Below are 16149 nucleotides of genomic sequence, written 5' to 3'. Positions count from 1 at the left end.
AACTCTCACGCAACTTGTGCGGTATAAATTAAGTCTCATTTAACCAGTTGCATGCTAAGTACTTCCCATACACTTACATTTTTTGCTTACGAAAAATCTTGGAGTTTGCTGTTGAAAAGAGCACATACATTTTACTTTCAGTTCAGTTTTCAATGGTATTTTTTTTAGCAGAAATGTACTTTGTGATGTACTAAGTGTACGACTGAATTAATGAGACTTGGATAATACAGCATGAGTTGTGTAAGAGTTTGTAAATGGATATTGTGATATATTTTTTGCTATTGATAAATGTTGTCCCCAGTCAATTAATAAATCAATCCATGCTGTTTTCTGTGGAGTAATGCAAGAAGAAAAAATTCCTTATAAATTCAAGGAACCACAGATTGACATATTGATATACAAATGTTCACTTTGTGGATGGAGTTTTCATTTGATAAAATTAAAATAAAAGTGAAATTTTGCATGGATCAGTGGGGGATCCCCTTGTTCTGAGAGCACACTTGTGAAAACACGCACACTAAACTGCAATGAAACCATCAATCGTCCAAATAACCGTTTTTACCTTTTAAGCACAATTATCTTCTCCACAGCAGTGTCTGAGCAGGTAAAGATTCATTGCCTTCATCAAGGAGATCAGGCCTGCAACACAGCAGTCTCTCTATCCACCAGACCTGGCCTATTTATAGATCAAGTTTTCATAAGCAGGTGTTGAATAATGTTGGTTACTTTACACATTTGTCACAGACTCCTGTAGCAGATTCAATCAATCAGTAAAAAAATGATAACATTAGTTTGAAAACACAATGCTTCCATGCAGCTACATTCAGTGCACATTGATTTTAATATAGAAATGCACAGTTTTGAGCATAAAAAGGCTGTCACCTTTGTCACAGCGTATTGAGCACTTCTCTTATTTGAGAAATAAACTTTCACAAAGAAGAAATACTAACATTTTTTGTACCACTAACCATGCCTAATTCTACAGAAATATTGTTCAGCTTTATGTTGCATATTTTCTAGACAACCAATTTTAACTATTCTAAGAGTGTGGGGGGAAAAAAACAAGGAAGTGAATGTGAAAGTTAATACAAAGCCCAGGAGATACATTTGTGAAGGACACAGCAGTAACATGCAGAAAGCTCCACCGCTTTCTGCTTCTGAAAAAAGGTGTGCACAGTGTGACGCCAGTCCTAAAACAAAGTGGTAATGAAGCGCTCCCTTGCATTGTTCTTTTCTTTGAGATAATTACAGCTTTTACACATGCAGGAATCTGGCGTTGTGTGCAGCATGGTGTTATTATCACGCGCTGCAGCTTGAACTGATAATCATGCTCCCTCAGCAGTTTTAGGCACACATCATATTTATTCACTGAAGATAAGCAAAAACGCTCGTCTCGATGTGATTCCCTCATGTGGAGCTTCCCATTTCACTGTGCTGTGACGTCCTCATGGCCCGCAGTCCTCATCAGGAGGACATGAACTCTACAGGGAGCCTCCATCTCCTGCAAAATTTAACCCGCTCTCTCCCCCGGTGCTACAGTTCAGCATCTCTGTGATTAAAGCATGACCCATGATATGTCACAACACCGTACCCCCTGCCTCTATACCCTCCGGTGGTTTATTTATATCCTTAAAGAGCCATAAATCCCCAGGAGAAAGTGCTGCCCTTTTCACCAATCAATCTCCCCTCATGGGCCACTTTGCATTGGAACAGCAGTGAGGAGGCTCAAGTATTTATGAGATTATGAATCACATCTTATTTTCTCCCACAAAACAGTTAACATCTGTTAATCTGTTAACATTGGTGGAAAACCATCCTTGAGTAAAAATACATATTTCTTACCAGAAAATGACTCTGGTAGAAGCTATTAGAATATTACTTCAGTAAAAGACTTAAAAGAAATTATATTTAAAGTACGTAAGTATCAGATATAATTTTATTATATGAAATGCACTTGAGTATTGAAAGTAAAAGTACAAGTAAATGCTTTAAATAAAAAAAACAGGCAGTCTGAGTTTTGAGAATTATAAAGCTTTTATCTTTGCAATATCTACACCACCTTTAAAATGGAGCTTTCATTACACTTGAAGAGAAATTAGGCCTCTTTCTAAATGTAACTTTAAGGATTTAAAAGGCAAAATCCAATTTTTCCATCCTTCCCTATTTTGTAGTAAAATGCAAAAGTAGTGGAGTAAAAGTGAAAGTTGAAAGAATTATAACAAGTAAAGTACAAATACTCACAGAAATACTGAAGTAATGTAATGAATGAATGTAATTAATACTAATGTTACATTATACTACTGTCTGTTAATGATATCACCAATTTGGGCAAAATAGTTTCAGCTATGGGTTATTTTACACCACTGATATAATTTATGCTGCAGAAACCCCCTCAGTAGCACTAAATAGTTTATGAGCATTTACAACCCATGACCTTTGTAATTGTGGTTACCTCACTGAGGTTTTATGCAGCAAAAATACTTCTCAGTAAGCTCTATTACATTTTCTTCCAGGCAAGCGAAGGCTGCACTGGCACCACCTCCCCTATGACTAGTGGGTGCACATCCACACAGACTGTCTGGGACATTTGGTTTTACAGTCTGTGAAAACAGCCTTTGTTAAACACAACATTCCTCACTAGTCACATTGGTGAGCCGGTCCTTGCACACCTCAAAACCTCCCACTCTTGCCCCCCTTTTTCTGTAGCCGCCACTCTCAGTCCCATCCCCTGCCGAGGCTTGACCATCTAGAGTCGGGAAAGGTCACCTCACTGCTGACGCTACACACTTGTGTTTGCAGCTCCACACAGGTCTCCCCCATAATGAGCTCCCTCTGAAGTGACCCTCTGCAGTGCACACTGACCTTTGGAAGGCATAAGAGAAGACAATTAAGACAACGTACATGTTACAGAGCTCACATTACTGAAGGATAAAGCTTCTACAGTGAGTAGATTTGGAAATAGCCTTGCAGGTTAGGTTTATGTTTTTAAAGTGTGGTTAAACATTTCTGCAGTATTTAATATAATATGATAACATGCACATAAGCAGTGGTGAATGAAATACTGGAAAGCCACACTTGAGTTAAAAGTACAGATATTGTTCCAGACAATGACTTTGGTTGAAAGTCACTTATCAGAAAATCACTTGAGTAAAAGTCTTAAGTATCTTATATTTACTGTACTTAAGTATCAAAGGTAATTTTATGATATTACATGTACTTAGTATTGAAAGTAACATACAAGTAAATGCTCATAATAAAAATGCAAGCAGTCAGAATTTTTAGAATAAGGACATGGAGCCTTTAATATAATTGAAAAAAAACATGGTTGTTTTTTTTCACAACTTAAGGAATTTAAAGAACAAAATCCTGTTTTCCCTTCCAGCCCATCCCTGCCTTCTCTACTTTGTAGTAAGTAACTAAGATGCATAGGGTAAGTGTAGTGGAGTAAAAGAGAATGTTGACAGAGATATAAAAACTCAAGTTAAGCACAGATACTCACAAAAATACCCAAGTACTGCAACAGTTTTGGTACATTACGCCACTGCCGGTAAGTAGGAACATAAGGTGGCAGAAATGAGTGTTAAAGGTTGATTAAAAATGTATGCACAATCACATTGTACTGCATGTGCTGGTATAGAGACAAAATGCCACATGCAAATGCAGCAGAGTACAGTTTATTTACATGAAGGATTTTCTAACAATCTGGAGTTTAATTATGACCACAAACACCAAAGAAAATAGGTCAAAACCATTGTAATAAAAAAGCAAATACAATGTGAAATGGTGACTTCTATAAATAAAAGTATACTGACTGAGAATAAAACTGCAAATACTGCATTAAACTGTAGCAATAACAAATGAAAACGTGTTGCAATGGATTTAGCTCGCCATCTGCTGGAAATAAGGGATAGGCTGATCATTTTTTAAAGTGTCTGGTCAATATTGTTGGTCTGTGAAGTCATATGTATATATGAGGTCAGTCTGCATTCAATTCATTTACAAGTATACCCCCCTGCCTACACCTGAGCCTAAGTTTGCAAAATCTGTATCATTTATTTTTTTTTGCTTACTTGTGCATATAATGTGTTGTACGTTATTGCATCATACATGTGTTCTATTTCCCACTTTACTGACTTGTTTTATTCGTATTGCAGCATAAGGCACATACTTTTATATTTTTAACACACTTTACACACTCAGCACATTATACATATTTATAATTTAAATATGTACATACTATTACCAATTGTTTTTCATATTAGTGTATTTCTATTTTCTTTTTTTCTTTTTTTCTTCATACTTTGTGCTTTTACTTCTTTCTAAGTTTTAGTTATCTTCATGATCATATACTCACCAAGTAATTCACAAGACACAATCCCCTCCATGGATCAATTAAGTATTTCCGATTCTGAAAAAAAAATATTCAGCCATGAAATTTACTGGCATTATTATGTTCTGTTTTTTAAAAAAAGTCTCATTAAAACATCACAACCACACAGTTTCTTTGAAAGGAGGAAGACTGTTTTGTTTTTTGTCCTGTGACTGTGTGGAAAGAGTTGATGCTGTAGATGAAGTGATGACAGTGAAAAGGAGTTGAGAAACAGCCTAAAAGCTCAACAGGAGGGTGAGGACATGGGTAATTTGCAGAGAAGTTGGAGGTGCTGAGTGAAAAAGAGAGATACAAATAACAAGTAAGAAAAAGCATTGACTTAAAGATGTTCTCAGAGCTATGTGAGAGGGACTCTGGTAAATTCACAAATTTTCAAATTGAAATTTGTGTTTACTTCATACATAACTTCAGAGTAACATGTATAATATGTGATACAAGTAGCCAGTTGGCTGAATTTCACAAACACAGCGTTAGTCAGCCTGTTGTTTGGTGTCTCTGGGTTTTTAAGTGTTTACAAAGCAGCTTCTGGTTACTTTAGTAAACAGAATATTTCCAAAGAAGACCACAAGGGGACATTCTGTTCACATAGTTGGCACAGACAGCTTTCAAGTGCAACGTCCATATAACACCAACAATTAAGTCAGAACACATCTGGCAAATGCTGGTTTCAATCAACTTTCATGCTTTGGCAACCATATGAAGTGGACACTTTGTTTCCCCTCCATTTTTAGCACTGGTTGAATGTTTTTCAGTCTTTTGGATCAATGTCAAAAACATGACCTTACAAGACAATACTGAATCTGATCCACTGGTGGCTTCAGTAAACAGTTGTCTGATAAACATGAAGAAAAAAAAGCTTTATTTTATTTTCTGATGCTATTTTAACAAGTGAAGAGCAAAAATAAACAGTTTTAATACTCTCTGTGTGTTTCAGTACCCCACACTACCATCCTATTAGTATACCAGAAAATATTTAGTATGTCCCAATACATACTGTAGTATGTTAAATGTAACAGTATGTTCTCCTGCATCTCGTGGCATTTTGCAGTATGCAAGCTAGCGAACATGCTTTTCTAGCTATTCTGACCCACAATCCTTTGTGAAGTGGTAAATATGTCACATAGACTGAGCCACAAACAGATAACAGCTCATTGACAGGTGACAGACACTGCATGCAACAGTGCATATTTTGATAAGGCAGCTGCAGTAAAAGTAAAAAGTATGCAATTTGGAACACAGATTAAGTTTGCGATTAGCTGGGAAACATGGAGCATTTAGTAGTTAAAGAGACACATATTGACGAAAAATAGAGCTAAAAAGAAAACAATCATTCATCAGGTGGTCAGAAACAACTCCAAATGAACACTAATCCATGCCTGAAGGTTGTGTTAGTAACAGCATTTGATTGCTTTATGAACTGATGGATATATATAAGCAAGAGGATCAAAGTTCAGGTTATGAGTAAGTAGTATGTCCCGATTGGGCGCATACTGCATGAAACAGAACGTACTTTGTAAGGGCCGCAGCAGTACCTACTAAAAGTAAAAAGCAAAAGTACACGATTTGAAACAAAACGTATGTGTTTTGTCTTTATTAAATTGAATTATGGAAAGTGCACAAAAATATGATGTTCGTCCAGTAACAATACAATAAACAACAGATCAAAAACATAATCCTCGTTACAGCAGAAGCAGGTGCCATTATTCAAATAAATAGTCTTCCATGACCAAACACTATTGTGAAGACAGATGGCGTCCTCACTTTGTGTGATTCACTTTTCCAGTGTGGGAATTTCTGTGCAGAAATCAGCGCCTAAATGAGCACAATCTAGATGACATATCACAGAGCCAGACATGTTACAGACTGGAAAAGAGAGAAGACATTCAAAGGATGATAAAAAGACATTATTTTCTTTGAAAGCAAATAAACCTTTTCTTGTTTTCTGATACCTTTTGGTGTTGGTTTTAGTCTTCTCTGAGATAAGCCTCAGGCACCTCTTCCTCATCACTGTTATTCTCTAATGAGGCAGCGTATTGTGCCACCCTTTCAATCTCCATCACTTTAGCCTCGGCCAACTTCTTATCTGCATCAGCTGACAGTTTCTGTGCCTCCTCCACCTGCGACAGGGCCACCTGAATGTTTGTCCTCACTGTGATGCACGCATGTTCAGCTCCTGGACACACACAGACGCAAACACACACTCTGTCATATTGTTAAAAACTGTAAACATGGTTGACACAACACCACCTTAAGTTCAGACATTAGGTCCGGTCATTAAGAAGGTACTCTTGTCCATCATCTCCATTTAGTTTTGCACAAAGCCCGACTGAGTGACAACAAATGATCCATACACAGTCTTAAGTGTAACACTGACAGCAGCTGAATAGGAACAGGAACAGAAAGCCAAGTACAAAGCTTTGGGAAGATGATTCACAAGAAAACACTTTTATTCATCATTACAGAAACCCTAAGAAAACTTGCCCCGACCATGACATCCCAACCATTAGATCACACAGCCGCACAACCACACACACATATCGTCTTTTACACACCTGAGCTGTACGCTGCCTCGGCTGCCGTTTCACAAAGCTTGACTGCGCTCATCCAGGTGGACTCAAAGCGCTTGCATTCATCTTGTCTGTCATTAACCTGTCAGGATAGAGATAATTATGGAAGCAGAGTAAGACTCAAACAGATCTACAGCTGTTCGTTTTGTAAGTCTGCTGTAATATTTATAGCGCAGCAATCTATAAATCAACCGAGAAACTGAATGCGAGGCTCAGGTTTGTTTTGGAGTACTTTTCACAGGAGAGGACAAAACAAACTAACCTCTGAACGCTGGCCAATGATCACCTGCCAGATTGTATCCTCTTCTGCTGGAGTCAGTTTTCCAATTGAGTCCAGATATCGTCTTTGGAGGGCAATGAGTGTGTGCACAGCCTGTTAGCAAAAACAGGAAGAAAAACACACTAAAAAAAACAAAGGACCAACTTTGGAGGCAGAGAGGCTCAGAGGAGGGTTTTCTGGAGTATGAATACTTATGAAATTATATTCGGGCTGAAACAAACGGCTGTAAAACAGGCCTGTAGAGGTCTGTATATTATCCCTAACACTACTCAGGTCAGTGTTTCTGAAAAGAAATGTATTTGAATTCTTTGAGTGCCACAAATAAAATACCATTCACCTCTGTTGTATCGGAGTGAAAGCAGAAGTCACCAAGACGACACTGCATATATTTCACTGAAGTAAGCAGGACAAATGGTATGTCTTTGTGTGCTTTAGATGAACTGGCCTTTTAAGGTTTTTGGCCATCGTTAAAAAATCCATTGCAGTTTGTGTGGAGATGTGTCAACATTGCTGCATCTGGACAAGGGCAACTCTATACCTGTTTCACGCTGTACCTTCATCCCTGGTCTACTTCAACATAGACTAATGGAAAAAAAAATTGTCATCTTACTCATCCAATCGCTGTCCAATACATAGTATTCATATGTACATACAGCCAATAGACAAAATATTCTTTGTATCCAATATTTCCGCCTGGTGCAGCTCAGTGTCATCACATAGTGCATCACTGACCTACAGTAACCCTTCACTGTGAACTAAGGTGAATGTCCATGACTGTTCATACTAGATATGGATGTGCGGTGACCTATATTAAGCCTTTAAATGACATAAATGTTCTGTTGTAAGGGTTAATCTTAGGGTGTAGCCATATGAATAAGAATGAATTAATTTGGAATTTGTGTACTGTACAACCTCAAAAGTTTTAGCACTTTTTTATGTCTTTTTTTTTGCATGTTTTTTTCCGCATGTGTTTATGTCTTTTTATTTTGTTATAATTATGTGTGGCCCCCAAGAGGAGTTACTGATTTTTCTGCATCAACTAATGGGGATGCTAATAACAGAGTACCTACATATTTTCATGGACAAAATTTAAAAACTTTCCCATGACTTTTAAAGAACCCATAATAACTTTGTCTCTTTGTCCAACTTGCCTGCCGTTTTTCAAACAAATCGGATTCTTATTTTCTTGAAACAATAAATTTCAGCTGGCGTTAAAGGGAGACATGGAGCACAGGATAAATGAAGAAACCTACGCAAAGGTAAACAAAACGTCACAAGAGACGCATATTAAAACTACGTTACATCGACAGCTACAGAATATAAATTTGCCATCACTCTACATAATGTGCAAGGTTATTAATTCAAGATTACTGTAACAATTTCACTACACACAACAACATTTCATGACTTCTGCAAAATTATCTATGCTTTTACTAATTCCATTATTTTTCCAGGCCTAAAAGATGTTTTCCATGACTGTGTCAGAACCCTGTAATAAATAAAAAATAAACTGTTAACTTCAGTTCACTGGGTCTCATTCTCAAAACCTGAGAAAATCTGCAATCTGCAATAAATCAGCTCTGTACTATAAACCCACACCGGATTCATGAATGATATGGAAAAATCGGATTTGATTGTAGGCACACGTGTAATTCATGAATGCCAATCAACTGTAAACTGAGAGCGTGCTCCCGCTGCTTGTGTTACTTATCCAAATTGAGGGTCTAGGGCAGATGTGTGCAGACTTTTTAGAATGGACGCCAGATTAGACTATGTGAAAACACGTAGGGGCCAGCTGCTCACTGCTTCTTGTATCAAATGGGTCACTGAAGAAACAAACAAAACAAAAAATCCCAAACAAACAAGACAAACGCAACTGTTTTATCTTCAACTTTCCACTCCTAAAAGTTGCTGTCCTTACTGTCAACTTTACACTCGTTTGCTTTGGCCATGTCTGCTACCTCGCAGGAAATGTCTGCTGTTAAGTAACCGTTCTGTTTGCTTGACTGCCGTCTGTTTATGAAAACACATTAGTTTGTCAGCATAGCTCCTACTTGATGCATGTCTACAAACTGCATAGTGATCTAATTAACCAAATTTGTGTTGTTGGCCACATACAGTACAGTTTAAAAGTCAAAGTGAGAGCTGTGATGGCCCCTGGGTTGGATTTTGGACATGCCTAGTCTAAGGACAGAGGATGCTGTATGCTGTACAGATTGTAATGTCCCTTGAGGCAAATTTCCAATTTGTGATATTTGGCTATAAGAACTTGACTTGTACACATATTAAACTTGCCACAAGTCATTTTGCAAACCTTGGATTTAGTTAAAATGGTTGCCACAAACTTACTTTTGAGTACTCTGTGATGGCATCTATGAGCCCCAAAGTGGTCTGAGAGAGAAAAGTGCTTGAACTGTCTGTGACCAGAGAGGCGGCTCGTCTGATCAGAGAGTCATGAGAGAGGTTTTCAACCTGCAACAGATACACAGAGAAACAAGCAACACTGTAAGAATAGATGGCTGCTGTCACTCTTATATACCAGCATGTGTTTGCCGCTGACAAGGTGACAGACTCACCTGTTTGAAAGGTACAGCACAAAGTCCACCGCCCACAGTTAAAGACGCGATACTTTTGTACAAGATATTGGTCCATTTCCCCGGTTTATGGACAGCAGGTATCCTGAACAGGACACGAGCTGAACTCCTGAGCAACACAATATAACCAATGTCAGTTAAAAACACGTGCTGTTTCATCAAGGAAATTTATATTTAAGTATCGACGCAGTGTTACGTTGCCTCGTTGAAATAATAAGCGAGTCTATAGGCGGTATACGATCAATTTATTGATCTTATATCGCCTGTTGCCTCGCTATCTTGCTCTAACCACTGACCACAGACCTAACTATCAACTGGGGACTCAAAACTCAAAGCTAATTTGACAGCTTACCTAATTAGCTAATGCTACTTTTAAGCAAGAAAAACAAGTTTAACGCGTGCTCTGATAACTTCCGGTTGCCGATGCTAGCACTGTTATGGAGCAAAACATCCTCATTTCCCCACATTTAAGTCGAGGACGACGTTTCTTTTTAAGATACGTTTAGCTTTGTGATCGTATATTCACTCAGTTACAAACTTTACTTGGATAATTTTATCTCACCGTAATACACAGCTTACCTGAGCAGACGGAAGCAGGTTGTCGCACTCCTCAGCGCGGCCATGTTGGTCCGCCACAATAAAACGTTCGTCGTCACTGAGCAAAGGTTCCCCTGCTGTGGAGCTGTCACACACTGGACACTGTCGCCCTCTCCTGGAGGAAAACTACGCATGACTTCTTCTGCTCAACAACCTGTCATCATCTTTTTTTCTTTTTTCTTTAACAAATACTATTATACTACTACTATACTACTACTGCTAATAGTAACAACAACAACAACAACAACAACAACAACAACAACAACAACAACAACAACAATAATAATAATAATAATAATAATAATAACAACAACAACAACAACAACAATAATAATAATAATAATAATAATAATAATAATAATAATAATAATAACAATAATAATAATAATAATAATGATCATTTATCAGTTATTATTATAGCAAAGTTTACACAGCTTAAGGCATATTAGATTTAAGACTTCTTCTTTTTTTTTCTACACCTTTTTTTTTTTATACCTTTTTAATGCTACTCTGAATTAAATTTAAGACCAGTTTTCCAAAAACAAAACAAAACAAACGTGGATTACAAATAATTTTACCCAAATGTTTATTGTGATTTAAAATATAATTTTTGTTGGTTCTGCTACCCTGATCTGCCTGAGGTTAATGCGAGGGACATTTAATAAATTAAAAATAATAATAAAAAAAAGATATAAGAGATACATAGAGATATATGTTACTAATTATTTTCAGATTTTAACATCTAATGTCAGGAAAAAAGGATTTGTAAAATCTTCCCATACAGCGAAGAGCATCAGAACCTGGCCTTAAATTATTACTACTTCTCTGCAGCAACAGCAGCTTCATGATTGTACTCCCAAAAATATTGATTGTTTGCACAGTTTTTAGGGTTAAACTATAATTTTCAAGAACTCTGAGGGGTTAATCCTTTTACACTTGGATCGGCCTCAGTTTTCTTGTGCTGTATTCGCAAGCATTTACATTTCTGAAGCCTGAGAAATTTGATATGATTTCTTTTGAAAACATGGGGGAAAAGGCAATGAGCCACATTGCAAGAAATGTCTCACAAATTTGAAAAAAGAAAAGAAAATTAGCTTGGGGATTATTAAATATTATCCCGAAAAAGTCATAAAACCTGTATTTTTAATTCTTATAATTATAGATTTCAAGTTATTTATTCTTTTCCTTTGTTCCACTTTCTTCAGCTCACTTTTTGTTATGTTGTTTTTTACTATTCCCTTTTTGTTGCTTTTTTTTAAGTTACTTTGCTTCTAACTTTTTACAAACTTTAGGGCCATTTCTTGTTAGGTTGATCAATGCCTTCCCATGATTTGAAAAACATCAAGCCAAAGGATTATGTGGGTCATCCACTGATTTCATTATACCAGTGAGATAATTTATGAGTAAAGTCATAAAATATATGTGGGATATATTAGGGACTATAAAAAATCTGGCAGTATTTGCTCAAAGGGCAACTGTTAATGTGGATGTCACCAAAACTGATTTTACAATATTATATATATATATATATATATATATATATATATATATATATATATATATATATATATATATATATATATATATATATATATATAACCTTAAAACATGTTTAAACATCCATTTAGACAAGATTAAAGTTTGTTAATAAAGTTGGACTGACAAAGGATCTTAGATGAATTCATTAGTCAAGCAAACATCAACAGAGAAGTCCTTAAATAATTAATGATGCCATTAATCATTACCTTTAATTAGTTTCACTGGTGTTTATTATTATTACACACAGGAATACAGACAACTGGCTAATTATCTTCACCATTATGTTGAAGACAACATAAACTGATGATGAAAGACAAGTAAAAACTTTCAGTGTTTTATCCCCTCATGACATCTCAAAGTTAACTATCAGAAGTTGATTGTTCAGGAAACAAACTGTCAGCAAAGTACAAGTCAAAGTTATTTGTTTTAAAGTGACATGTTTTTTTTCCCTAATGTTTGTTGCTTTATTCTGTATATGCATGCAAACAAAATCACACACACACACACACACACACACACACACACACACACACACACACACACACAAATTAACAAGTACATTTAAACCTACAAACTTCATCACAACTCCTGCTGCATAATCCAAGTCTCATTTTATTCTGTCATATGCTCAGTGCTTTCTAAACACATACACATATTTATATACATATACATATTTTCAGGAAAATAACGTACATTAAAACTGAACTCACTTTGCCTTCTGCAAAGCCACTTGTAAGCAACACAAAAGCTTCAAAGTTCATTAGTGGGGTATTTACTGATGTATTTTATGTTGTAGAGCAAAATGTGAAAGTCTCTTAAGCTGTATTAACCACAGACCTTATTTTTGGCTTCTAACTGAAAACCCACTCAAACAAACCCATTGTGTTTGAGATGAGGGATCCAGAGGTGCTGAAATGCTAACTGATTTCTGGGTTTTAGCACTCGTTACTGGGGTTCTCTTTTGGGGTGTAAATCACAACTTCTGAAACATCTGAAAGTTTATCTTGGCTACTTACCACAATCTGCCTGGTGCTAGCACTGCTTAAATGTTTAGAAAGGATGTGTGCATGGACAGAAATGGTGAAATAGACGTATCTTGGGAATTTTTACTTTGCATCAGTACTACTGGATCATTGATCATGGAATTGATATATTGATCCAGGTCAATGTATCGTTACACACCTACCACTTAATTGATATACTGCGATTGTAGTACAACTGCATCATAGTGTGCAGACGTTTTTACAGACTGTTTGTACGATAGGGTTTTTTTTTTTTTTAAAGGAACCCTAAGCATCTTGTCTTATTTTTATTTTTAAAGATATTTCATACTGCAGGTGTGTTAATATAATTCTAAATATTTATTTATTTACTGTACACATGGGGTCACAGAGAGCATTTACATCCATATCTGTGAACAACATACACGCTTTACACACAAGATCACTGTGACCTTCACCTTTGACCATCAAAATCTAATCAGCTAATCCTTTTAACATTTGTGCCAAATTTGTAGAAATTCTCTCAAGGGTTTTGTGACATATCGCTTTCACAAGAATGAAGCGTACGAGGCCACAGTAACCTTAACCTTTGATCTGTGACCACCAAAATCTGATCAGCTCATCATTGAGTCCCTGTGAATGTTTGTGTCAAATTTGAACAAACTCCCTTGAGGTGTTCTTGAGATATTGTGTTCACTAGAATGGGCTTACATACATACATACAGACAGACAGACGTATGTACGTACAGACAACCCAAAAACATGGTTGTGTAGACCAGAGGCATAATAAAATATTTTCTCAGCAATGAGTGTAATCTAATTGATCACAGTATGAGGAGCACTGGAAGTGTACAATGATGACAGCAATAGTTGTCATGTACCAGCCACTCACAGCTTAAAAGGTCCTCTCAGGGGCGACACAGAGCTCAGCAGAAAACATCTGCCTTTGTAACTGTGAGCAATAGTGCCATGTAAGTACAGGTAGGGTTTGAGAAACTAAAGGATGTTTTTAACCTGCTGTGTTCATGTGTGTTAATATGTGCAAAATCTGCTGGTTGCAACTTTTAGATGGTTTCTGAAAAGCCTGATCAAATTTATTTTGACACAGTTTAGATCATGACACTTGACACTCTGTCTTCATCACTCTGTGTTTATGCACAACACTGAAATATATGGCTAACAACAACTCATTGGTTGGTGGTGGATCCTCAGTGCGAAAGATTAATTATCGAGTCATTTTAGTTCAGGTTTTGATAGCACTTTTCCTCTGCATCAACTTTTTGCTGATCATAACCTTCTTTATGAAGGATTTCTTTTACACAACCATGCGCTACATCTTATTTGCTGTAACACTCCTGTCTGATTGTCTGATCATGATTGTGACAAATTTTATGCTAATTTTTGACTATTTTCATTTAACCATGCAAATATGGCATTGTCTCATTTTCTACATTTTGTCAGCGGTGTACACTGTCGTCACACCACTTACTCTGACAGCAATGACCCTGGAGCGCTATGTGGCCATATGCATGCCCCTGCGCCACGGAGAATTGTGCTCCACACGCAGCACTATGCACTGTATCTTCATCATTCACGGCCTCAGCTCTGTACCCTGTTTTATTGTCCTCTCCACCTTCTTTGCATCTGCCTCTAATAGCGTTTACACACAATATAATGCATGTTCAGCTGAGATATTAATTTTGCAGAAATGGCAGGGTCATCTTAGGTCAGCTGTATATCAGTTTTACTTCTTGATTATGTGTATTATTATTGTTTTCTCCTATATTAAGATAATGAAAGTGGCCAAAGCTGCATCAGGAGAAAATAAAAAGTCAACATGGAAAGGGCTCAGAACAGTAATTCTTCATGCTTTCCAGCTGCTGCTCTGTCTCATCCAGCTGTGGTACCCATTCATAAACAATGCTGTCCTTCAAATTAATTTCATGTTATACATTAACATCAGGTACTTTAATTACATTACTTTTTTTCTTGCTCCAAGGTGTCTGAGCCCTCTCATTTATGGCCTCAGAGATGAAATGTTTTTTCGTGCACTGAAATACTATGCTCTCTCTGGCTTGTACAAGAAAAAATCTTTAAATTCATTTAACTGAAAGAAATGAATGTACCTTATCATTCAGCGAACAAGCAATCAGTAAATATGCCCTCTGTTCAATATCTCAGTGTGTGTTCACACATTGGCCTATTTCTTTCTATGAGCATGACTGTGATTACATTGATCAATTCCAGCATTAACGTGAAGCCAAAAAAATTTCCAGTCTCTGCATTATTTTGACACCATATAGACCCCATCTGATGAGTATGATTGATCCATCATGCAGTTGTCTAAGGATGCATGATAATACTGGCATGCACCATTGGTATCTGCAGGTACTGGCTTTAAAATGAAATATCTGAACCAGCCAACATGCTGATTCCTGCCGATATCACAAGCAGAAATGTTGTTAAGTGATAAGTATGTTTCTTATTTTGCACAATAAATGAATATGACATACCCTTAAAAGCATCGTATTTTGTGTCTCCATCTGGATATCCTGGCCATCAGGATAAATGTATGCATAATATGTAGCTTTAAAATATCAGTGTTGGCCTGTTTTGATATTAAATGATCATTCGGAGCTTTGCATGCCACTGCACTTTACTACATGGATCAATAGCAGCTAAGAAAGTGATACTTTCTCTCTCATCAGATATTTTTAAGTCCTCAAGTTCAGCTGCTTTTTGCAAGTTAGCTGTGGCCTTTTTTCTTTGTCTGTTACCAATACAAATTGCATTAACACACCCCCACCTTCTCTGTTTTACCGTAAAATCCCACACGTTCTCATCATAAATCGTGACATATCGCCACTTTGTCAGCATACTTCCACATCTACATATTACACTCTAGGTATCATTCTGCTATGATGTTCACATTCTGTCATGCTTCTACTGACACCAGGATGTCAAAAAAAGCACATGCTTAGAATTAGGTAACAAAGGCACGGATGGTTAGGTTTCGGCAAAAAGGGTTACATGCTGAGGTGTAGTAAAAAAACATCACATTCAGATTGGAAGCAAACACCACCCTCCCGGGTAAAGTTGTGCTCCTTCTACTGCGTTGTTACTGGAAGCATTTCAACCTGATGCCGTCCGGTGGCATATCATGCTAACACGAGAGGTTCCG

The 16149-nt window shown here is 36.9% G+C and overlaps 1 protein-coding gene and 1 pseudogene across 5 annotated transcripts; one reads left to right on the top strand and one right to left on the bottom strand.

Moving 5' to 3' along the window:
• Positions 1 to 2021: 2021 nt before the first annotated feature.
• Positions 2022 to 10530, bottom strand: LOC121943816 (diablo IAP-binding mitochondrial protein-like). Of its 5 annotated transcripts, XR_006105870.2 has the most exons (8): positions 10411 to 10530; positions 9814 to 9940; positions 9587 to 9709; positions 7220 to 7330; positions 6943 to 7039; positions 6340 to 6563; positions 4355 to 4408; positions 2022 to 2862 (listed from the first exon to the last, which is right to left on the bottom strand). XR_006105870.2 is itself a non-coding variant. In XM_088079103.1 (7 exons), the coding sequence occupies exons 1-6, from the start codon at positions 10452 to 10454 to the stop codon at positions 6355 to 6357; spliced, it is 711 nt and encodes a 236-aa protein (XP_087935229.1). In that variant the 5' UTR covers positions 10455 to 10530; the 3' UTR covers positions 5953 to 6253; positions 6340 to 6354. The 5 variants fall into 5 exon arrangements, 4 of the variants coding, with proteins under 4 accessions (XP_087935229.1, XP_042343370.1, XP_042343371.1 ...); XM_088079103.1 differs by lacking the exons at positions 2022 to 2862; positions 4355 to 4408 and adding an exon at positions 5953 to 6253; XM_042487436.2 differs by lacking the exons at positions 2022 to 2862; positions 4355 to 4408 and adding an exon at positions 5953 to 6217.
• A 3610-nt stretch (positions 10531 to 14140) lies between these two features.
• LOC121937779 (odorant receptor 131-2 pseudogene) lies at positions 14141 to 15079 on the top strand (annotated as a pseudogene).
• Positions 15080 to 16149: the final 1070 nt, after the last annotated feature.

Source organism: Plectropomus leopardus, chromosome 6 (assembly GCF_026936395.1).
Source record: "Plectropomus leopardus strain MGB_pleo_1.0 chromosome 6, ASM2693639v1, whole genome shotgun sequence".
NCBI classification, from domain to species: Eukaryota; Metazoa; Chordata; class Actinopteri; order Perciformes; family Serranidae; genus Plectropomus; species Plectropomus leopardus.
Note: the sequence above shows the minus strand (reverse complement) of the source record. Positions and strands in the feature narration are given on the sequence as shown.

What these genes read in the sequence shown, in the direction of transcription:
- LOC121943816 (XM_042487435.2), bottom strand. Translation starts at nt 10,454, where the DNA reads ATGGCCGCGCTGAGGAGTGCGACAACCTGCTTCCGTCTGCTCAG. An exon ending in CCATCACAGAGTACTCAAAA is followed by an intron (nt 7,331 to 9,586) that starts GTAAGTTTGTGG and finishes TTTTGCTAACAG; the next exon opens with GCTGTGCACACACTCATTGC. An exon ending in TCATTGGCCAGCGTTCAGAG is followed by an intron (nt 7,040 to 7,219) that starts GTTAGTTTGTTT and finishes CTATCCTGACAG; the next exon opens with GTTAATGACAGACAAGATGA.